Below are 24163 nucleotides of genomic sequence, written 5' to 3'. Positions count from 1 at the left end.
TAAGGGGGAAAGCTCCCATTAAGGATTATCAGACTTTAAACTTTGCTATTAAAATTATGCTTATGTTTAGAATATTTTAGACAGGTCCACATGATTCAGATAGTTGTCCTTTCCTAAATTTGCTCACTTCACTGCTAACCAATTGTCCTTTGCTGTATCACTTTAACTTGCTACACACTAGTAGTACCTTTGCTTGAATTCTTGCCTCCAAGTGAAACAAATGTGTCTTTTCTAAAGTCACACTGCGAGTTACTGTCATTTCAGGTTCTTGTTCAGTTTTCAAATAATACTTACCAAACATTGTAAACAGATTATAAACATTGAGTTTACATATAAACATTATATCAACATAATACTGCTGATTTATTCTAAGTTACTTCTGTATTGGCAGTTGTCATGTGTACTGTGTATATTCAGGTATATGTCTAGAAATTTTAGTCAAAAATTGACCCGAAAGATCTGAGTCAACTTATTCATGGGTATATGTAAATACTGTACGTTAATGCTCATAAAAATAGAAACAATCCCCCTGATGAAATGCAAGAATGTAGTCTCTCCCAGAAACACTTCAATCCTTCAGTATGAACACAGTTGTTCCTCCTGCAATTTTACAAGTTCTTTGATATTGTTTTCCTTTACTTCATCCTTTAGATCCTTTGTTACACGCCCCTAAATTTGACCCTCAACATATCCATGGGTCATATAAAAATCCATCATTTGGGCCCCAAAACCTGCCCTCAACTTATAAATGAGATTGACTTATAGTCGAGTTTAGATGGTAGTTAAAGTTATTTAAAATAATCTGTGATGCTATAAAGGCTTGTGAGGAAGCTCAGTAATCAGTTAATAAAATTAGTTGTGTTGATACTGTTGTAGCTGTTAAAGAATAGTGGGATGCAGTCCAGGGAAAGTGAGGTATGGTAAAGTCCCATTGGAATCATTGCCACTTCTCAGTGCACACTTGAGTACTTAAGTCTTATAATTACCTGCTAAAAAAATAATTTCCATTAGTTTAAGGGGGCTGAAAAATAATTACCAATAGTTCAGTGGTACTAACTCACAGGTAAACAAATCTGGGATTACAGGCAATTGTGTTTCAGACATAATTAACCTGTCAATCCAGTTAGGAAAGGGAATGCTTAATTTCAGAAATGAACTATACTTCAAAACTTCTAACTGTACTAGGTCTAACTTTATTAATTCATAGGATTTTGAAACATATATCCCATAAAGCCAGATAAATGTGTGCACGATTCCACCTTTTACTTTTAAACCTAAAAATATTATTCTTATTCCACCATTTCCAATCATTTTGGAAAGTATTTGCGATTGTCCTACAGTTGTCAGTAGATCTTGTCAAAATGATGGTCTGTGTCATCTTTGTGAACTGGTTACACATTGGTGATGAAACAGGCATTGTTGATGTACATTCTATCATTGCAAAGCAGGTACAAAAGCGGAGTCGGAGCCCTGGGTGACATTGGCTGGGGTTTGTATCATTCTCTGCATGGTTGCCCTTTTCTAATGAGAGGTTCCTGGAAAGGAGAGGGGAGGATGAAAATGGAAGTAAGTAAAAGCCATTCTAGGTGCATCAACTTGAAGCAGTTGGTAACTGGCATCCGCTAAAATATCTGTGTACTCAAACTGCATGGCTTGCATCAGTCAAAAACGCTTCAGTGACAGAGGTAGTTTGCCTCAGTTTAGCCTTTCCTTATAGCAGAACACCATTTTCAAAGTAATATCCAACTGCATGATGTATAAACATTAGTTTAACTGCATTACAAAGACTGATGTAATACCTGTGGAACTCAGATTACACATATTCTGGAAACTTCTACAACTGTGTTGATTGATACTAGCACATGGAGGGTGTTGTGTTAACAATGGCTGTGTGGCCTTGACCATTTGTGTGAAGAAGAAATCATTTTTAAAAATGATTATACACTCCGACACTCTTCACTTGCTTTCAAAATCTAATCTTGGTAAATAAAAATCATTTTTTAAAAAAACAGTATGAAAGCAAAGAAATTATTGCTGTGTAGGTTGACTCAAAGCGGTTGTTTTATGGCTTACCAAAGACAACCTAGAAATATTTGTTGTGTTGATGCTGCCAATGTATATATTTAATACAAGCAGTTTGTTGCGTCGGGTCATTGGGTGGGGCAGAAAAGAGAGATGATAGTTCACAGAATAGTCTGTGAACTTTCACCCCTCTATATGGAAACTTGTTTCAGGGCCAAATCTGCCTTGTAGCTGTCTTCTTGCCACGGTCAATGCCAGCCCTACTATTCACAACACTGCGGCCACCGAGGCCTAGGTATGTAAACGTTTAAGGCGTTTTTAAAGTACTTGTTTCGTAATCTTAACAACATATAATACAGTTTGTGATTATTTGAAAAAGTTGTTACCTGCTACTATCAAACTGTGTGCCTGTATTTTGCTCTTTTAAAGAAGTGCTTGTGTCATGTAGGAGAATCGTTGGGTGATGAGCATATGCTGTTTTTTTGTGGGATAGCAGTTTTTAGAAACCAAAATAGTCTCTGAAATTTTCATTTGTGAATTTTTGTGTTTTTTTGAATAATTAGGTATTGAATCATTTAATAACTGCCTCTTTCCACAATATGAGAAAAGATGAACTGGAGTTGCAGTAGTGTATTTTAAATGCTTTTATAAATAAATATATGAGCAATGGATTGTTTATATTTCCAGTTTTGTCTTAAAATATTTAACTTTTAAACATGCAATTTCTACATGCAATATAATAAGTTAACAAGTGAAAACCAAATTTAAATTGTAAGACAAGTGCATGTGCTGATGGCTAGAAAGTGAAGAACTTCAAAAAAGCTATTACATTTTCTTGAGAGAAGGCTAAACAAAGGGTTCCTTTTTACTTTTTCTCTTTGGTAGGATCAATTTCTCAGAGCTGCCCCTGTAACTGGAGGAATGGGAGCCCAACTTATGAGAAAAATGGGATGGAGAGAAGGAGAAGGCTTGGGCAAAAACAAAGAAGGAAATAAGGAGCCTATTTTAGTTGATTTCAAGACTGATCGGAAAGGTGAGTCTTCCTCTTGACACTGTGATCTTGGCACTGCAGTGGTCCCTTCCCTTACGCAGGGGATCCGTTTCGGATCCCCCCGCGTAAGGGAAATTCCACGTATGCTCAAGTTCCAAGCTTGCGGTGGCGGTGCGTGCATCATTAGTTTACCCGTCGCATGGCACCACTTATTCCCAGTCGGCTTTCAGTGTATGCCTTCTGTCAGCTCTACAAACCATCAAAATATTGCTAGTATTCATCCAAGAATTTATCTCCCAGCTCAAAACAGTATCTGTGATCCTCCTACCCCAGATGTTTGCCCAAGTCCATGGCAACATGTCCTTGTATGGCAGCATGTATGGCAGTAGTATTGTATACTTGAGGACTCAGGGAATAACAGTGTTGGGTACATTGCTGATTAGCTCCTGGTGGCTTTGTCACAGACCTGGCTATAGGATGACCTCATCTTAAAGCTGAGCTACATTATTAGCTACATTATGTTTTGTACCAGCTGCGGGATTGCTTATTTTTAGTTGTTGTCTTAAAGGACAGTGTTGCACTGCAGAAATTTCATCTAGTGTCTGATGTGTTATAGAAGGAGAGGAAGTACCAAACACATGAATATACTTTTTAAATATGTCTTTGTTTTTTAGGCTTGGTTGCAGTGGGAGAAAAGACACAGAAGAGACATGGACCTTTCAGCGCAGTGAAAGATCTTTCAGGTGAAACATTTAACATTTTTGGATAGGGTTAAATGCTTTGTATAAAGGTCACATGTTTAATCCCTGGCATCTCAAGTTAAAAGGATCAGGTAGTAGCTGATGGGAGTGATTTTGGCTTGCAACCCAGAAAGCAGCAACCAGTTTGAATACACAGTTCTGAGTTAGATGAGCAAGAAATCTTGACCCTTATGTAAACTTGCTGTGTGGCTATCTGAATTCTAGTAACTGATATTTAAAGATAATTTCTAAAACAAAATCTGTTTTCTTAAAGGCAAACATCCAGTTTCAGCATTGCTGGAGGTCTGTAATAAAAGAAGATGGTCACCCCCTGTATTTGTACTGGTGAATGATAATCGGCCTGAATATCGCAAACATTTTCTTTTTAAGGTAATTGAAATTTTCTTTCAATACAGCTAATTATATTTGGATTTCATTCTGACAGTATGATTGCTTCAGTCATAGTGCATATTTAAGGAGACTGCCTGGCATACAAAATTTTTGTTGTGTTCATGAATTGCCCTCATGTAAGGTGCAATTTTCCTTCTTTAGCAGCGTCTTCATTCAAGGAGCAGAAAGTTAGGATTTAAGTGTCATAAAAGCCCAGGTTTCTAGGAGCTGTATTATGTACTGAGAATATTGAGATGCAGAGTATTCTTCCCTTCCCTATGCAGACTAGGATTGGGAGTCTCTGATACTTTCCTTCAGTGCAATATATATGAATGCAATTACTTCAGCAGGGGAGAAATATTTTGCACCTTAGTATTGAATATTTTGTGTAAATCAGGTGGTAACAATGCCAATTAAATCCCTTTCAATTTGATGTTGTTACGAAACAAAATATGGAACTGTATTTACTTAAAATTATTCACCAGTCAAATGGAGACAACAGATATCTGGGGGGATGTAATCCACTGTCCAAAAGAGGGCAACCAAAATGGTGAAGTATCTTTAAACCATACTTTATGAGGAAAGCTGGCCATGTTTAGCCTGAAGACAAGACAGTTAAGAGGTGCTATGACAGCTCTATTTAAGTATTTGAAGGGGTGTCACATTGAGCATGGAGCAAGCTTGTTTTCTGCTGCTCTGGAGAATAGGACCCGGAACAGTGGATGTAAGCTCCAGGAAAATAGATTCCACCTCAACATTAGGAGGAACTTCCCGACAGTCATGGCTGTTTGACAGTGGAACACACTCCCTCGGAGTGTGGTGGAGTCTCCTTCCTTGGAGTTCTTTAAACAGAGACTGGATGGCCATCTGTTGGGGATGCTGATTGCAGTTTTCTGCATGGCAGAATGGGGTTGGACTGGGTGGCCCTTGTGATCTCTTCCAACTCAGATTCTAATTTTTCTTTCAAACAAACATCTATAAAAACAGCAGATGGGAAGCATAATTGACCATAACTTTCATTACTGATCGGCTTTCAGCTTTATTATTTTTATTTCGAGTAGTCAAAATGTCTTAATAATACACATCAGTACAGAGCATGGCAGCATAACAGAATATTAAGTAGGTATAGCCTTATTGTTTTTTATCTTCTGAAGGAGGAAGAAACATATAGTACTTATTTTGAAACCTTTATTATTCCTCATGCAGGTGATGGTGAATGGAGTTGAACATAAACCTACTTTTGTGAGTCCCAATAAGAAGCATGCTAAAGCCATGGCAGCTACTGTGGCTCTCCAGGCATTGGGACTAGTACCAAAGGACCTCTTTACTAATGCCACCAGCTTCAGGAGTGCCTCACACAACTAAACAGTTGTTTTTATATTGACATTTCAAATGTTTTTATTCTGCATAAAAGGGTTCTTTCCCTCCTGTGATTTTGTAAATACATTAGCAAGTCATTGTAAAAAAAAATTGTACAGACACCTCCGGGCTTTTCTTTTTGTAAATGGAAAATGTATTTAAATCATTTAGTTTTGGTATGTATATTACTGTTAGTGATGTCATTATTTCTTAAATTACTAAAAATCACAACATGACTCTGGAAGTATCCATAACTTGTTTTAAAGCTCAGTCTTCACCCTTTAGTATGAAATGTAAATTGTTACTATTTTGTACCATGATGCAGTTCCCATAGTTTTGGTAAAGTTTGTTAGAATCAGCAGAGTCGTGTAGTCTTGAGTCTGCAACAGCTGGCAGCTAATGCTAGTGTCAGGCCCTATTTTATCTGCAAATCAAAAATAATAGATTTGCTGGGTGATGCTGCAGTTACTGTTTCCCTATTTGAAGATTCAGTTTAATACTATTCAGTTGAGTACAAAATAAATAAATCTGCATTTAAATGAGAAGGAAGCATATATACCAGAATTGGTAAGAATTGCAACATAATTTGTCTGCATGTTTTGGTACAAGGAACATGACATTGTAATTTTCTGTCTCAAACATAATGCCTGATGTTGATTGTATACATTTGTAGTAAACAAATGTTCAGCTATAACTGGATGGGGATGTAGAATGAAGCTAATATTGTATGCAGCCTCATCAATAAAGCAGCACAAGTTCGTTCTTATTTACTGACCAATTAACAATCCCTTAAGGTTTTGTGATTTGATTTCATGTCGGAGAGTCATTAGTAGTGACAATGGGCTTTCCTGATGGCTTCTTAAAGCTCCGAGTAAACCTCACAGGCTTTTACCATTTAGCATAACTGAATTCTTTAATATCTTTAATAATTTAAAATGCTAGTAGTTACTTTTTCTATTCAGACAAAATAATAAGATTTTGGAAGATCGTGGGAAACTATTTGGATGCTGTTTGTACCAGTATTTACAGTACTTGATCAATGAGAGATGTCCTGAATTGTTTGAAATCATAGGATATCTGACTATATGTTTGGGTTTATAAATATAGTTAGCTGTAGCACATTCTGCTTGCATTTTAACTCCATAGTTTTTTCACTGTTTAACACTGCAGCTTAATAAAGTTGCAGTTGTCTTGGTTTTTATGGAGCAACTATGGAATTTGCAAGATTAATGTATAAATTGTGTACAGACAACTAAATAGTCTTAGTTATTTGATATTGCCTTTATTAATAATTTTTCATCATTAGCATATATATTGTGAAATCAATTTATTCAAAAATTTAATTGCATGTATTAAATATAAATTAAGAGTCCTAAATCTCAATCTCTACCCAACGCGTGCCTTGCTTTTTTGAATATCATTTTCTGCTGGGATGCAAGAGCAACTTTCCAATGATATCTTTTAGCTCGTTTGTTTTAGACATGGACCCTCAAAAATACTGTGCCTTACAATTATGCCCTTATTACAACAATTAATAGTTATGGTAGAAAGAAAAGTCAACATTTATTTAGCTCACATAAATATGGGACTACATAAAATTCTGACAGGCCAATTTAGTAGACCCAAGGATGTGTTTATAAAAATGTAAAACAGGTAGTTTTCATGAATAATTTTGGTACTGTGACCTCAACAACCTGAAGGAGTACTGCTCATATGGTGATTTTAATAAAGTTGCATAACATGAATGTTAATGATGTGCACTACAAAACAGTCAACACAATTTTAAGTGTAGGATACAGAACTGAACATAATGAAGTCATAGCAGATGAAGCTTCAGATAATAGCCTTGCAAGATATAAAAATCAATTATCTTTAAAATATTTGAGCTGGATTTTTAAATGTATGCTCTTGAATTTTACTGGAGTTTGCTGTGAAGATTACCACTTGGACAAGCACTAATAAATTCATGCAAAAGCCATACTCCACTATTCAGCCATTGCTTCAGTGCTGTTTTTCACAATGTGATATGTTGCCCTCTACTTTAAAACATTAATGTGCATAAATGACTTTGGGCCAAAACACACTGCAGAAATAATCCAGTTTGACACTGCTTTAACTTCCCTGGCCCACAAACAGTATCAGAAATTTTTGTCCTTGCCTTGTATTTGGCCATTTCTTCTATAAAGTGAGTTACTAATTTTACAGTTTCCATCATAAAAATACACAGGATTTTTTAAGTACAAAGTTTAATTTAAAATCTTTAAAATGTTACAACTTTTTAAAAAAAGAGCTGTATTGGATTGAACTATGCACAACAGCTTTATCAGTTCAATTTACAAAAAGCTCACCCACCCAATGGGATTATAGTCTTCAAGTTTTGCACATTACTAAATGTTACAGGAATAGCAGCAGAGAGTATTTCAAGAAATATTAAATGGCAATTCTTCATTGACTGAAATTGCTCAGACTTTCCATGTGTAGCTATAATCACTGACTTCAAGGATCCTTATAGAAGACTTTCCTAGTGTTGGACAAAGGGCAAGTTGATTCAAGGTGTTAGGGTGTAATCCACAATTGCAAAGGTCTTTGCCAAGGGATTCCTGTAAAAATTGAAATGTACAAAAACATTTTAAATCATACTTTAGATAATTAATTCCATGTCCTCCCACCAGAAAAAAATTCAAAGTGGTTTATAGCCTGCTGTGAAGCTTACCACATGAAGACGTAACAGAAAAGGAAAAAGCAATGAGAAGAGAAAAGAACATTTCAGTATCAATTCCTGTTACTATACAAATCGGTAGGAAAGCACCCAGAAAGCTCCTGGTCTTTCTCATGGCCATCTGGAATGGAAAAAAGAGGGAGGAACTAAAAATTCTTGATATATCAGGTGAGTCAACAGCTTGCAATCTGGCCCCCAGCTAGACTGGGATGGTTGCTGGATGGCACAGTATAGGAAGCGAAAACAACTAGGACAGATAGTGGTTGTTTTCTGTCCTTGCTTTACTATTAGCACATGGGCCCATTGGATGATTACCATAGCTATAAAAGGCAATTAGACAACGTCATTAAGAAGAATGTTACCAATACTACTAGTCATGATGGGTATGTATTAAGTCTCACTAAAGAGGCAGTATGCTTGTCAATACTAAATTTGCTGGCAAACATAAGTGGGAGTGACTACTACTGCACTTCTTTCAACCTTGCGGGCTTCCAACAGGCATCTGTTCAGCCACAGAGAATAGTATGCTGGACCAGAAAGAACTTTTGGTCTGATCCAGGACCTCATTCATGTTCACAACTTACAAGTTACCAAGGCTTCTACCTCATGCCCCCTCTGCTTTTAACACAATATAATGTAAGATTTAGCTTTATCGCTTGACTTTCTATTTTTGACGGACTAAAAAAAAAGGGGGGGGAGAAACAAAAACTGGCACAATAAAAAAAATACAAGAATCAAAAGATAAATCTCAAGGTACTCAGAATATAATTTATTAGTTGAAAAGCACAAGGCATTTCAGCCTAATGGTACTCTAAGATATTCTTTAGGCGGACATAAAACCAAAACTCACAGAAATTTATGAAATCTTGATTTTAAGTGTCCCCTGAAGAAGGCCTAAAGAACGCCTACGGGCTGAAATGCATTGGACTTTTCATGTAGTAAGTAGCTAAAAAGATGGTTTCTTTGACAAGTCACTTGCCAACGGATGGACACAAAATCTGCTTACCTTTTTAATGTTCTGCTCATTGCTGATGTCCACGTTGAAGACTGCTGTCGGTTCATGTGTATAACACACAGTTGAGAAAGATCCATTCTGAGCAGACTGCAGCAGCATGGACAAAGAATGTAGAGAGTGAGGCATGATAGGACCCACAATCTCCAAGCTAAATGCATCTTTGTAATGCGAACGGACTTGTGCTTTTATATTTATGCTTCGCGCCTAAAAAAAGAAAGTATTATAGCATATTAAGTTGTTGCTTGCAGCAAGAGTGAGTGGGTCATTTCTAGCAAGGTGAGAAGTCTGTCCACAAGCCACACCCTACCCCATTTTTTTATGCTAGAGAAAAAAAATAAACCAATAGCCAAATATATCTTCTTGAACTACTGGAAGCATCAAGGTAGGTAAAGTTATTCCCTGTTGATAAGGTTGTCATGTAGTGTCTGACAATAGGGGGCAGTGTTCACCTCTGTTACTAAGCTGAAGAGCCAGCATTGTCAGAGACTACTCTATGGTCATGTGCAGGGGTAGGCAACCTGTGGCCCGCGGGCCAGATGCGGCCCGGCGAGGCCTTGGGACCAGCCCCAGCCCGGTCCTGCCGCCGATTGCCACTGGGGCCTTTGGCGTCTCGCGCAAGGCCTCAGAAACATGCATTTATCTTAACATTTTTTAAAAAATCAGCAAATTTTTTCGCGTGTCCTCCATTTTTTATTTAAAAAGTGCCCTCCATTTGAAAATTTTGTCCTACATTTGTCCCGGTTTATTTATTTATTTAATTTAAAAAATATATATATTTAATTATTTATTTTTTTGCTCCCCCCCCCCCCCCCCCCCGTTGTCTGAGGGACAGCAATCCGGCCCCCAGCTCAAAAGGGTTGCCTACCCCTGGTCATGTGGCCAGCAGGACTGCACAGAAAGCTGTTTGCCTTCTCACTAAAGGGGTGCCTATTTATCTACTTGGATTTGCATGCTTTTGAACTGCTAGGTTGGCAGAAGCTGGGACTAGAGACAGGAGCTCACCCCATAACGCAGTACTTGGGCCTTGAAGTGCCAACCTGCTGATCTTGCAATCAACAGAGTCAGCGTCTTAACCACTTGAGCCACCGCATCCCTTTACCTTACCCACAAGACACCCCCCTGGAAGCCCCAAACCCCAAAGTAAAAGTGGATGCCCACCCCCCTTTTTAAAACTGCATATTTCTTTCTGGGCATTTCTGGGCCTGTGGCAGATGCAGAGGGTGAATGTTTTTGGAAAGTTTTCCATGGCACACATTTTTGTGTACTATTTCCATTAATATATACATAGTTGCTTCTGGTGGCGCAGTGGTTAAATGTCTGTACTGCAGCCACTCACTCAAAACCACAAGGTTGTGAGTTCAAGACCAGCAAAAGGGCTCAAGCTTGACTCAGGCTTGCATCCTTCCGAGGTCGCTAAAATGAGTACCCAGACAGTTGGGGCCAAATTAGTTTACAGTTGTAAACCTCTTAGACACTGCTTAGGCGGTATGAAGCGGTATATAAATGAAGCTTGTTTGTTTCCACTTCCACATAGCCCCCTTCCATGGCAGCCCCACTATGAGAAGGAATCCTGCTTAGTAAAGTAACCTGGAGTGGGGAAGGGTATCACTGAAAACAGTAGTGGCACCTCACATGTATGTAGATCTTCAACTTGTGCAAGGAAGATCCTGGATACCTCCTTATATTGTATGGTAGAGCTCAGAATAGCAGTTTGAAATTATTTTATCTGAAGAGGCAGACATCTTGAACATTTAATCACAATGTATTGAAGTGCACAATAAATCAAGCCAACAGGCATGCCAGTGAAATGAAATACTATCAGAGCTTTATTGCGTGAAAAAAAACCTGAAACAGGAGTAGCAGGTTTCTCTGCATGCTGTGTAGCATTTCCATTCTCTTCCCAAAGGAGATGGTCATAAAAGCATCCCTTTTGTCATAAGGGCATGACATACTCTTTTATGACTGTCTCCCTCAGGAAGAGAATGGAAGTGCTACAACATTGTGCAGAAAGGCATGGAGAAAGCCGCTATTCTCCTGTTCCATTTCAGCTATTTCTCATGCGATAAGACTCAGATTCCAGTTCATTCTTCAATAGTTTGGATGTGGTGTTTCTTTCTGCCAATCAGAGTACCAAAGGTGGAGAGCTACTCAGGATACTCCAATTAATGGGTGGGCCTTTCGTATTTTTCTGTGTAGCCTCTGCTCCACTTCCCAGGCTGTTCTGAAGGGTCTCCCAGCTACCTAGAGCTGATTTGCAGGAGTGGCAGAGGATTGCAGGGGGGACTGCTAGACCCTGTCTACCCTCATTCTACTAGCAGATCTTCACTTAATCAATCTTTTCTCTAGATGGAAGGACCTCTTTAGTCCAGGAAAGACAGATTTCAGATCTGATCCCATCCCCAGCACATCATATATGCTCAGTCTTTCTTAAAAAGAATGTGTTGCTACATCTTTTACCTTAAGCATCTGCATCGTCGCACCTCTAAAAGCAACTGGGGACAGCAGTGTCGGAGGGAGACCAACTTGAGGACCTGCAGAAGCCACCAAACTCTTACAGTTCATCAAAAAGTTTAGCAAGGTGAATGTATTTGTTCCTTTCACTAACACCACAGATTCAGGCTTGTGATCCATCTGTACCTCATTTCTCTCTTTATGGCTACACAGGAAAATGTCAAGGAGAATTAACACAAAGGATCAGAAGTCTGCAGAAAAAGCACTGTTTTTAAATTTTAAGTATTAGAAGTCGCAAGGGTTTTCTTACTTGCTGCTCTTGCAACCTCTTCCCAAAAAAATCAGCCACAGAGAAAGATGCATTTGTGTGTGTTATTTTTTTCTTCTTACACCAGTGATGTTTCTGTTCAATGACTCTTTGAGATGTTGGGCAGCAGGGCTCTCTTCCCCTTCAGGGAGACGGGAGACACCTGGCCAGCATCTTCCTCCCTTTCTGCTGGAATTCAGGTAGATAAGAAAAGAGGAAAGGAGGTGTGTGTAAGTATATATGCATGTGCAGTCCTAAAAATTGTTTTAATGTTCACTTCTTGTATGTTTTTAATTGTATTTTTCTTTTAAATTGTGAGCTGTTTTGTGTCTGAATTTGAGGGAAAAGCAGAATATAAATAAATATAATAATGATAATAGCAGTAAAAGAAAGAAAACTGTCATTTTGCAAACTTTGCAAAAACTGAAATATCACATTAAAAGAAGCAGCTTAAAATATTGTCATTTTTAGACTGTAACTATTCTGCAATTCAGATTCCAAATATAACACGAAAAAAAACTTTCTCACTCTACTAAGAATTTCACTTCCTCAGTTGCTACAAGAAACAAATGTTGAATGCACTAGCAATGTACACAGATGTAAATCACTGCTTAAAGAAAGTAACTCACCCCTGAAAGGATACAGTTGGATATAAATTGTATCAGGTTTTTTAATTTTGTCTTGAACTCCCATCTCTTCTAACCACAAAAGTCCTTCATCATCATCATCTTCATCATTACCATCACCAATCTGTTGTTCCCTAAAAAGAAATACCCATTTAAACAGATTTTACACTGAATTGTTCTATCAGGATGGGAATCTCTAGCAGTAAAGTTATTATGTGGATGGGAAAAAGAAGAGGGAAAAATCAGTCAACAAGGTGTTACAACAATCCCTTTTTCCTCCCCTTTCCTTTCTCCTCCTTCTTGATTGAGTGTGCTTTTCATCTTTACTATTCTCATTAAAAATTCTTAGAATTATTTGTGTTATGCAATAACATGAATATTTAAAAATATTATAATGTTTAAAAGTACTTTTTAATGGAAGAGGTTTTAGTATGAGTACTTCAATTTATTTAGTACGTTTAGCAAGCAATGAGAGAGAGAGAGAGAGAGAGAGAGAATGTTTCCAGCAAGAAATGTACAAGGCCCCATACGTAAACAGTTTATTACATACTCTTCATTCTCAGCATCCTTGCCTGTTCTTTCAGAATCATTAGCAAGTCCTAATTCTACATGGGATGTAGAAGTGTTTGATTTTCTTTTTCTAATTTCTTGAAATGGCATATAAAATTCAATTCCTAAAAAGGAAGGAGGAAAGGTAAGCAATTGTGATTATCCAGTGCATAACAGAAGAGACATTTATATATTTTTAAAACTTTATTAAATGATACTTCCTTACCTTCATTTTTCATGGCTTCCCTTAAGCCTCTGGTTGTAGGAGAAATCAGTGCAGTGATCACATCACTTCCAGCAAGTCCTGCTGCACGGAACAGCACAGTAAACTGGTAAGTGCAAACATAGAAATAGGGACATAGCTTGGCTCTCAACAAATTATACAGAGAGGTAAAACTGAGAGACCTGTGAGAGAAAAAAACAAGATACAAAATGATCAACTTATCTTCTGGGAGCAGCAAAAGTGAAGCAAGTAAACATACCCACAACCTATTCACAAGGTGGAGTGCTTCAAACCAGGAAAGAAGGGAAATTATTTAACTGAGGCTTGAAAACCAGAAGTCACTTCCCATTTTGATTTTGTGGCTGAGGAGCGTTTTGTGCAAGATAATCACTCCAGCAGACTTTCAGAAACAAGAAACAACATTTTCTCATAAAAAAAGGTTGCCCATCTGTGCACAAATTTAGTGCAATCAGAACAAGCCACTACAAGCCTTCATTCAGTTCATAGACTCCTCCCCTGGTTTCACCGGGAGAGATCAGAAGTTTTTGTTTCAGATTTCGATTAGCCACTGTTTACTAGATCATTAAAATTCTGAACTGTGGCTATTGTTAACAAGAGCTTATTAAAACTAAGGCATTTTGAACAAACATAGTTAACTTTAAATTGTCACTTTGGAAAACACAAACTGTGGTCTAGCAAAAATGGAAATTAAAGCTTCAAAGCTTACTTAGCCTCTACTCACAGCAGGATGGAGAAGGTGTGCATAAACCCAGGACAGGCTGGGCATGTGCCTACTACAAAAAAGTATAGTTTACTGCTATATCAAATGTAAGTGAAAAATGGCATGAATTTCCACAGGCTGCTATGTGTGCAAGCAGTTCATGCTAATAATCTTCTTCAGTTCCCCTGCAAACAGAAAGCTGTACTCAGAGTATCAGCTGCATGCAGTGGCATCACTAGGTTTGGTGTCACCCAGTGCAGTAACTCATGGTTTCACCTCCCCTTGACCTCCTCCCATACCACACCATACAGAATCCTTAGTAATGTTTTTTGTACTAATGTTGCTCATTAATCGTAATCCTTGTATATTACTAAACGTATAATGCTAATAGTTGTGACATAAACAACTAGCAAAATTAAAATTATACCTTTAAATTAGAACATCATACACTCAGCCTAAATGCATTCATACACATGAGCGCGCGCACACACACAGTTTCATGTGACAGAAGTGAAAATTTGGTAAAATGTAATATTTTAAAAGAATTTAAATTTTTTAAAAATAATCTTTTTTAAATTGCTAAAAATTTAAAAATCTAAAATTTAAAACCTGGACCCTCTCCGTTTTCTTTCCATTAAGCCTCACTCCATTCATACCCTCCCTTCAGTATTTTAAAGGGTCACAGGTAAATGCCACAGCCCATTTCTTCCCAAAGGCAGATGTCTGAGGAACAGTAGTGTCACCTGATGCAGCCCGCATCCCCCCCAGCACTTATCCTGTGACGCCACTGGCTGCATGCACCCTGCCATGTGTGTAACGAAAAAGAACATTTTCACTAAGCTATGATCCATCCTTTTAGAACACTTCTGATATTTATTACTTAGCTATATTTATTTCAACTTACCATTCACTCATGAGAATTTGTTGGAAAGCTTCATCACAGGACAAAGGATTATTTTTTCCAGCCATTTTCCTATCTGCTCCAATACGAGGAAACAGGTGCAGCCATGGGAGGAAAGGATGAAGCCAATACACAAGACTTTGCTGGAAAGCACATCGGAGTTCTGTAGAGAGTTTTGGTTCCTAAGATGTAAAAATACTGAAGTTACATATTTTGAAATGATCTTTAGAAGATGCCTGAAAATGTTCACAGTACACAATAGGCTCATGGGCCACATAAGCAGGCATTTTTAAGGGGAAATTGAGAAATATTAACTATGAAACTCTGAGGTACTGTCTAAACTAGCTACATTGATTTTACACAAATGTAAGCAGTGACTTAAATCAAAATACAACAGGCTATTGCTCTGGTTGACATGAAAACAATATTATGACCTATACCCTCTTGTCAACCCCAACTAGAATCAATGGAACTTGTGCAAATTCCCATTAATTCAATTGATCAAACAACTGGATTCAGACCTGCAAAGGACTGGTCCATATTTTAGGAAACTGCTGAATGCATCTGTGAGCATGCTGAAATCCACAGCATGAAGAGTACATTGAGAACAAATACAATGTGTCACTTAAAGCCAACTAATTTTATTTTCTATTCCTCCAATCCTGTTTTTAGTTTTGGACGTCTCTTCTTTTAGAGGTAAAAACAGTTACTACTATGGGGGTATTCCTTAACTTCAATTGGAACTTTGCTAATAAAAAAATAAATTCTGTTAGTCTGCAATGTCTGATACAGGATCAAAAATGTCCTTGTATTTGCTAGGGATTTTTTAAAATCTAGATTTTGCTTCACCAATATCCTATTTTCAGTGAAAGCACAAAAGAGAAATATAAGGTATCTGTATAGACTGGTTAAAAACAGAGAAAAGATAGCAAGGAGACAAGGGCCACCTGAAAGTGGCCAATATAAAATTAGTTATACTGTCTTGACAAACCATCCTAACACAGATCAACACAAAATATCATTCCAGTTTTAAATGTTCCGATTCCTGCTCACAGGAAGGTACATTTGCTCAGTATGTTTTTGGCACTGATTCAGGTTGAGGAGTGATGTAATGTCCTAATGTAAACAAATATCCAGCCAACATGTAATGGTGGGGGTGGGAGAAAACTTCACAAGGGTGTGCCCTTTAAAGGCGAAATGAAGACATCTGGCAATTAACTAGCTGTACAGAGGTGTTTTTAAAATGGGATGAGCATGTTGCATTTTATTGGCATCCTAATATTGTTTTTAAAAAACGATTCTATGTGCTTTTTACATTATAGACGGTTTAACATCAAGAGAAGTCATAGTGCCACTGTATTCTGCTCTGGTCAGGCCCCACCTGGAATATTGTGTCCAGTTCTGGGCACCACAATTCAAAAAGGACATTGAGAAACTGGAGCGTGTCCAGAGGAGGGCGACTAAAATGGTGAAGGGTCTGGAAACCTTGCCCTATGAGGAACGACTCAGGGAGCTGGGGATGTTTAGCCTGGAGAAAAGAAGGTTAAGAGGTGATATGATAGTCCTATTTAAATATTTGAAAGGATGTCATATTGAGGAGGGAGCAAGCTTGTTTTCTGCTGCTCCAGAGACTAGGACCCGGAACAATGGATGCAAGCTCCAGGAAAAGAGATTCCAGCTCAATATTAGGAGGAACTTCCTGACAGTCAGGGCTGTTCGACAGTGGAACACACTCCTTCCTCGGAGTGGAGTCTCCCTCCTTGGAGGTCTTCAAACGGAGGCTGGATGGCCATCTGTCGAAGATGCTTTGATTTGGATTTCCTGCATGGCAGAATGGGGTTGGACTGGATGGCCCTTGTGGTCTTTTCCAAGTCTACGATTCTATGATTCTATTAACATGTTGGCAGATTATTTTTTAGAAAACCTTCTTGTCATCAGATTTTTAATGGTATCTTGTTCTAGCCTTGTTATAAGCCACTTTTGGACATATGCTGTGCGAAATTAGGATATAAATCAAAATAATTAATTACCTGAATACTTTGAGGCAGGTTTATAAATGTTGCTCTACAATGTTGGACATATCCTTGGGATTCCTCTTGTGCTTTTATATGATCTGCCCATGCAAATGACTGAGATGACGTGAACAAAAGACGGGTTTTAATACTCCAGTCTGCAGGAAATTCATAACTTGGAAAGGAGGGAACGTCAGTGTTGGAAATGGCCAGAGAAGGGGGGTCCTTGAAAAACATAAATGTTGAGCAAATAATTAAAAAAGGTACTTTATTAAAATGGCATTTGTTGATTCCTTTTGAATAATCTTCATGTGTCTGCAGTGTCCACAGCATAGTGCTACATCTGTACCTAAAATGATCAAGAATACAGTTTACCCTGAATTTGAAATGTGGAACACACTTGCTATATAACAAGAAGGAAAGGCTGCTGCTCTTAAAGTATGAACAGGTATATCACGCGGCTGGAAATAGTAAACATATACCAACTATACACAAAAGACAAACAAACAAAATAACCACCGCCAACAGATCTCTGAAGTGGCAGAACACTCCTGTTGCAGTGCATGTAGTCTCTGTACAAGGCAGGGAAGCACAAAGCGCCAACCACTAGATGTTGTACAACTGCAGTTCCCATTACCTGCAGACAGGATAGCTAACAGTGACCAATGATTTGAGATGCAAAAAATCTGGGGTGGTTGTGTGTGTACTTGTCCCAAAGCTGATATAAGGGCTTTGTGGACCTTAGTACATATATATGAAATCAATCTCACTCATCTTTCAGTAAGTTCAATTTCCTTCTCTTCAGAAACACTTAGAACAAGATCATTCTGAGTTATTACAACCCTTATTCAGTCTTTTTGCCCAGGTCCCAAAGAGCATGATGCATGTCATTCAGCAGAATATACAACACTTCAATCGCTCATAGGATTTTACTACTTTGATGTTTCTGCTTTGCCAATTGACTGAACCAATACACACACACTGAGGAAGATGAGTAGCATGGACCTGTGGAAATTGATAGAAAGAGCAAAGGACAGGGTCTCATGTGACAAAAATTGTAAACTGCTTGTATTTAGAAGTTCAAGAGCTATGGTTCTTATACTTACTAATGATTCAACAGCAGGTGTTTCAGAACAGTCTTCCTTCTGAGTGGACCTGTCCTCTTGGATAACACTTAAAAACTGGAATGAAGTGCAAAAACAGGGTCAGCTTTATGGAGGGCAAATGAAATACATCATTATTCTTGGCATAATTTATTTTAAAAAGGTTCAGAATTAACTGTTACTAGTAGATGTATCAGACTCTGCACAAACTTCAAGCACAGCAATTCTTATTTATTAACGAACTTTCTTAATGGCATCTATTTAAATAGTTTGTAAATAAAGGTCTATACAAATTGTTTGCTGAAGTGTTTTTGTTTTATTAAGTAATGATCCAGTCTAGCCAAGACTTTTGACCCTGACCAACTTCACTGTGAGAGTGAAATTTCAGAGCAGCGTTCACTGAAATGTCCCTGTGTTCCTCAATTGCAACAGAAATTTTCCTTCCTCCCTCCTATGATCATAGTATCATAGAGTTGGAAGAGGCCACAAGGGCCCTGATCCAGTCCACCCCATTCTGCCATGCAGGAAATCTCAGTCAAAGCATCCCTGACAGATGGCCATCCAGCCTCTGTTTAAAGACCTCCAAGGAAGGAGACTCTATCACCTTCCGAGGAAGTGCATTCCACTGTCGAACAGCCCTTACTGTCAGGAAGTTCCTCCTAATGTTCAGGTGGAATCTCTTTTCCTGTAGCTTGCCTCCATTGTTCCGGGTCCTGTTCTCTGGAGCAGCAGAAAACAAGCTTGCTCCCTCCTCAATATGACATCCTTTCACATATTTAAACAGGGCTATCATATCACCTCTTAACCTTCTTTTCTCCAGGCTAAACATCCCCAGCTCCCTAAGTCGTTCCTCATAGGGCATGGTTTCCAGACCCTTCACCATTTTTGTCGCCCTCCTCTGGACACGCTCCAGTTTCTCAATGTAATTTTTGAATTGTGGTGCCCAGAACTGGACACAATATTCTAGGTGGGGCCTGACCAAAGCAGAATACAGTGGCACTATTACTTCTCTTGATCTAGACACTATACTTCTATTGACTGTATGGAAGAAGCATGGCTAAGGATCGTGTGTGGTGTGAAATGAGAGGGAGTCAATGGGTGTGTTGTGTGTGTGACACCAACCCTAGTGCTTCCCCTGGCCGGCCCTCACTCGGCCCTTGACTCACCCTTCCCGGGGCCTCCCTGCCTGCCTCCTCCGCCTTGAACGGGTTCCTCGCCCTCCTCCTGCCGCTTCCCGGGAAGGGCCGAGGGGAGAGGAGGCTAAGGGGGGAGGCGGAGGAGGGGTCCTGGGGGGGCGCCTCCTGGCTCCTCCTCCGCGGCCTCTTCCTCTTCAGCCGCAGCGTCTCCGGGGGACGCTTGAAGCCCGGAGAGTAGCCAGGGACCACGGAACACATCGCCATCGCCGCCGCCGCCGCAGCCTCACCCTCTTAGACTCAGACTCTCTCGCGCGCGCCTTCAAAGGAGGCCCCGCCCACAAACGCTTTGCCGCGCGCCTCGCGGCGGCCAATCAGAGGCAAGGATTCTCCGCCTCGTAGTCCGGCCACGCCCCCAAAAGCCTGGGAAGTCCATTAGCTGTGCCGCGCGCCCCACAACCAATCAGGGGCGAGGATTCTCCCTCAGCCTCCTCCCGAGAGGCCCTCAGGAGCCCAGGCCTAGAGAGGGCCTGAGAAGCAGTCTGTGTAGCTTTACATGCAGGGCTTCCAGGCGTTTTGGACTTCAGTTCCCAGAAGCCCCAGTCAGGATGCTCATTGTTCAGGAATTCTGGGAGTTGAAGTCTCAAAAAATCTAGAGGACCAAAGGTTGAGAAGCACTGATAGAGTGTTTCAAACTTCTGTTTACTCACGCCCTCCATTTTTCTTGGAGGTCCTACATTCAAGGTGACATTTCAAAGGTGACATTTCTACCTTCTGTGCAGGAGGAATTCCAATATAGTCTCCATTTTGTGCAGGACTAAGCATATATATATATATATATATATATATATATGTGTGTGTGTGTGTGTGTGTATACATACATACATTCATACATATATATATATACACACATACATACACATACACACTAATATTAATTAATAATAATAATAATAATAATATACCCAAAGGAGAACAAGGCACTGCAAAATAAATTATTATTATTATTATGCAGTACTTGTTCTCCTTTGGGTACCTTGCCTTGAGGAGAGGCAGGAAAGAAATTATTAAACAAATATTATGCAGCCTTTGTTCTTGAAGGAGTACCGGAAGCAAATGGAGCAAAACTGCAGCGGTGCACCATGGGAAATTTGCCACCTTGGAGGGTTTTTTTTTTTGGGGGGGGGGGCTAACCAGGACAGAAGCAAAGTTGCATTCCATACCAGACCAATTCGGACTGAAATCGAAGTGAGCTTGGAAACAATTTTTGTGAATTTGCTTGTTACCAAATTCACCTACATCAGGAGTCACTTTGGATTGATTTTAGATCTGCCTTGGAACGACTCCCCATAGAAAGCAATCACGTGTGATAATCCATCACGTTTTAATGTGAATTCGCATGGTTGGACCAGGAGTAACTTCGGATTGGAGCTGCAAAACCCATTGTGTGATAAGGGCCTCTGTGGATGAAACATCTCCAAGACCTTTTGTCCTCAGCCACTCTGTTCAGATCCTGCAGGCCCAAACCCCTGCCCTCCATGATTGGGTCTAAACATCTGGCATGTGGTCTTCCTCTCTTTCTACTGCATTCCACCTTTCTAAGCATCATTGTCATTTTTCCTCATGAAGTGGCCAAAATAACAAACATATTGTAAACTGCTTAGAGAATGCTTACTACTATAAAGTGGTATAGAAATGTTAGTGCTATTGCTTCCTATTTTATCAACCAGAAGAGCTAAAGACCAAACTTTTAATGACAACTAAATAATTTTTATGTATTAAAAGAGTTGTTTGAGGAACCAAAATGTTTTTCCTTAACACAGTACATTGTTACAGATGATCTGGTTGTATTTCTTCATTGTTCCGTTTCTGTTGTGGAAAAGTGTTTTTTTCTAGCAACTAACAGAAATATTTTGTTCTTCTGAAAATTTTAGAAAGTATTTTCACCCCATTTTGCCATTTCAATGTTTTTTTTAGTACCAAATTACACATAGCCCTATTCTTCCCCCAGTTTGAGTATAAATATGTTAATAGGACTTCCTTCCAGAATATTTACTTGAAATTGGAGCCTATATAACAATGAAATAAGCTTAAAAGGAAGAAGTGGAAAACATAAAAACTTATGACAGTTCAAAAGGACAAAAAATTTTGCTAACACCTTTCATGATGTTAATACTGCTAAGCCATTCTAGGAATCATAGTCAGAGCAAAGATTATTATTATTATTATTATTATTATTAAAGAAAAAGAAAATCAACCATGAAAATTAAGTTAAATTAATAAAACACTTGGGGAATCATATATAGACTTTGGTTTTCCAGTGGTACCTTTCCCAATTTTATTAGGATTTCTCCTGTCTTAATCTGATACAGCATGTCAAAATCCCAAGTAAACAAACAATAACAGCATATAAAAATAATACAGTAGACAAAAGGAAATGTTGCCTCTTCTATTCACGAGAGAGAAAAAGAAGGAGAAAGGACAAATATGGGAGGTTGTATCATGATTGCTTACAATTTTTTATAAGATATGCTAACAGAAATATTAAAGCTCTGATAGGAAACATCAGCTTCTTCTTCAAATCTCATAAGATTAGCGGAAACTCACTGAACAATGTTTTATAACACACAATTAAACTGCCTTAAAAATTTCACAGCTGGACAACTTGTCTTTTTCTTGCTTGATTATTCTGAACCATTTCCATAGAAACTTTAGCTTCATATAATGGGATTGGCTCATCCAATAGAGGCCTAGAAGAAAATAGTATTTCTGAAGTGTCTCAAATATATCCTCAAATGAGAATACACACAATGCAGGACAATTGCCATAGACTTTGCTTTTTAGCAGAGCAAACTTCACAGCTTAAATAAACTGAAAGTATTATAGTCTGCCTAGAATCCCAGGAGCAAGGAGAAAGAGGAAGAACAAATAGAAAACAGCTGTTCAATGTATTACAAACATTTGAAGACAGTTATTAAAAGTAGTTTTAAAGATGACCATGTTATATTGCTTTGGAGAGCAAATATTCAACATTTCTCCTTTTGTAGCCTAAACTCAACTGCAATCCATGCTATACAGGGGTAATAATTAGTAGAAAATTAACCATTGTTGCAGGATCAGCTCTGGTTAGTACTTGGATAAGAAACTGCCAAAGAATACCAGGTGCTGCAGGCTATGGAACTGGCAAGAAAGTCCTTTGAAATTCATGGTGTCACCATACACTGAGAGGTAACTTGAAGGGGCACACACACACAAACTCACACACACACATATTTATTCAGCAATTTCACACCAGCAAACCAGTTCAGGCTACTTTCATTCAGCAGTAGTCATGCCTAGACAAACACTATGGATAACTGCTCTGTAGAAGATATTTCCATCATAATGATTTGCAGTTTAAGTCATATTTAATTTATATCATGCCTTTCCCCTGATATATGACCCAAGGTGGCTTAGAACCAGGTTAAAATAAGATACAGCTATAAATCTGGCGATAAAAAGTTTTTAAAAACCTATTAACTACCACATTAAAACATCCTTAGTTTAAAACAGTATAAAATCTTTTAAAAGCAAAAGAGAAAGAAGCACGCATGCTCCATTGTAAGACCTTTACTTACCAAGTGTCTGTTTAAATAAAATAGTCTTTATATGTCATTACATTTCAGGAAATAAGATAATAGAATCACAGAGTTGGAAGAGACCACAAGAGCCATCCAGTCCAACCCCCTGCCATGCAGGAACTGTAGATGGCATCCATTGTTCCGGGTTCCGTTCCCTGGAGCAGCAGAAAACAAGCTTGCTCCATCCTCAATGTGACACCGCTTCAAATACTTAAACAGGGCTATCATATCACCTCTTAACCATCTCTGCTCCAGGATAAACATACATTCCTTGACTAATTCCTTAATATGACTAGATGGCCAAAACAACAACAACAACAACAACCAGCATATTGTCTGTATGTGCCTTCAAGTTGCCTGTCAACTTAGGGCGACCCCATTAATTTCATAGAATTTTCTTAGGCAAGGAATATTCAGAGCTGGTTTTGCCAGTTCCTTCCTCTGAAATATAGCCTACATGACCTATCATTACTTGCCAGTCCCTCATCCAAGTAATAACCAGAGCTGATCCTTCTGAACGTCTAAGCATGTTACCCCCAGCATTAAGTCTAATGGCTATAATCATGGTAGCTGCTAGGGGTCAAGAACTACACAGTAGTATTAGGGGTAAGGTTTTTCTTTTCTTTAAACAGCATGATTTTGCCTAGTTACCCAGGCCTTTGACTCATCAACCACCACCATGTAATCTCAGTGGTACTGAGTAGCTTTGCTTCAGGCAGATTATCATTTGTTGTGCTTTTCAGGAAAAAAAAAGATCTGAAGTCTATTGGACTGATGGACTGGTTTCAGGTTCTCTATAGTGAATGAGAATGACCATAAAGTGAGACTATTAAGGCTGAAATTCTACATTCACTTACCTCCAGCTTAGTGGAACTTATTTCTGAATACATATATACAGAATTACAATATATTCTATGGTACTGTTCTATTATATATCTGATTTACCTGAAAACACCATTTGATAACTTTTCCATTATATCTTCCAAAATGCGTATGAGAAAGAATTGTCAAGAAAAACAATTAGTACATGGTGACTAGTGTGCAAATCTAAACATACAACGTTTCCCTGAACTCCAAAACACTTATTTGTGATAAAACAAGTACAGGATTGAGCTCCAGTTCCAATCTGCAACAGGTTGGTTTTATTCTTGGCAGATCTTTCATTTCTAGGTACAAATGGATGGCTTGGTTTTAGATATTATTGTCATTTATACAGCATCTGACTGATTTGTACATTAATTAAAACTAAAACAGTTCCTGGCTGTAGATTTTTAATCTAAA

At 38.6% G+C, this 24163-nt stretch overlaps 3 protein-coding genes across 6 annotated transcripts in view; 1 reads left to right on the top strand and 2 right to left on the bottom strand.

The window, feature by feature from the left end:
* Positions 1 to 6268, top strand: part of SON (SON DNA and RNA binding protein) — a 38662-nt gene extending 32394 nt beyond the window's left edge. The window contains exons 9-12 of the mRNA XM_089512052.1: positions 2908 to 3055; positions 3688 to 3756; positions 4028 to 4143; positions 5350 to 6268. Coding sequence (XP_089368178.1) covers positions 2908 to 3055; positions 3688 to 3756; positions 4028 to 4143; positions 5350 to 5508 — 492 coding nt within the window. The 3' untranslated portion in view covers positions 5509 to 6268. The remainder of the gene's footprint in view (positions 1 to 2907; positions 3056 to 3687; positions 3757 to 4027; positions 4144 to 5349) is intronic.
* A 1027-nt stretch (positions 6269 to 7295) lies between these two features.
* Positions 7296 to 19523, bottom strand: DONSON (DNA replication fork stabilization factor DONSON). The gene is made up of 10 exons (XM_089512054.1): positions 19296 to 19523; positions 18133 to 18207; positions 17045 to 17251; positions 15018 to 15196; positions 13396 to 13574; positions 13171 to 13294; positions 12638 to 12754; positions 11694 to 11892; positions 9228 to 9440; positions 7296 to 8102 (listed from the first exon to the last, which is right to left on the bottom strand). Exons 1-10 carry the CDS (start codon positions 19521 to 19523, stop codon positions 7965 to 7967), a joined length of 1659 nt encoding a protein of 552 aa, XP_089368180.1. The 3' UTR covers positions 7296 to 7964.
* Positions 19524 to 21503: 1980 nt separating this feature from the next.
* CRYZL1 (crystallin zeta like 1) overlaps positions 21504 to 24163 on the bottom strand; it is a 39742-nt gene continuing 37082 nt past the window's right edge. For all 4 annotated transcript variants that reach the window (XM_089512056.1, XM_089512055.1, XM_089512057.1 and 1 more), the window contains 2 exons: positions 23828 to 23873; positions 21504 to 22012 (listed from right to left, as the gene is read on the bottom strand). In XM_089512056.1, coding sequence (XP_089368182.1) covers positions 21913 to 22012; positions 23828 to 23873 — 146 coding nt within the window. In that variant the 3' untranslated portion in view covers positions 21504 to 21912. The remainder of the gene's footprint in view (positions 22013 to 23827; positions 23874 to 24163) is intronic.

Source organism: Sceloporus occidentalis, unplaced genomic scaffold (assembly GCF_023333645.1).
Source record: "Sceloporus occidentalis isolate IW3139 unplaced genomic scaffold, rSceOcc1.0.p SCAF_2, whole genome shotgun sequence".
Lineage (NCBI taxonomy): Eukaryota > Metazoa > Chordata > Lepidosauria > Squamata > Phrynosomatidae > Sceloporus > Sceloporus occidentalis.
Note: the sequence above shows the minus strand (reverse complement) of the source record. Positions and strands in the feature narration are given on the sequence as shown.

Excerpts from the sequence above, each read along its gene's own strand:
- DONSON (XM_089512054.1), bottom strand. The coding sequence starts at position 19,523 with ATGTGTTCCGTGGTCCCTGGCTACTCTCCGGGCTTCAAGCGTCCCCCG. Across the intron at positions 17,252-18,132 it reads CACCTGCTGTTGAATCATTA|GACCCCCCTTCTCTGGCCAT; the intron begins GTAAGTATAAGA and ends ATGTTTTTCAAG. Across the intron at positions 12,755-13,170 it reads AAGGATGCTGAGAATGAAGA|GGAACAACAGATTGGTGATG; the intron begins GTATGTAATAAA and ends ATTTCTTTTTAG.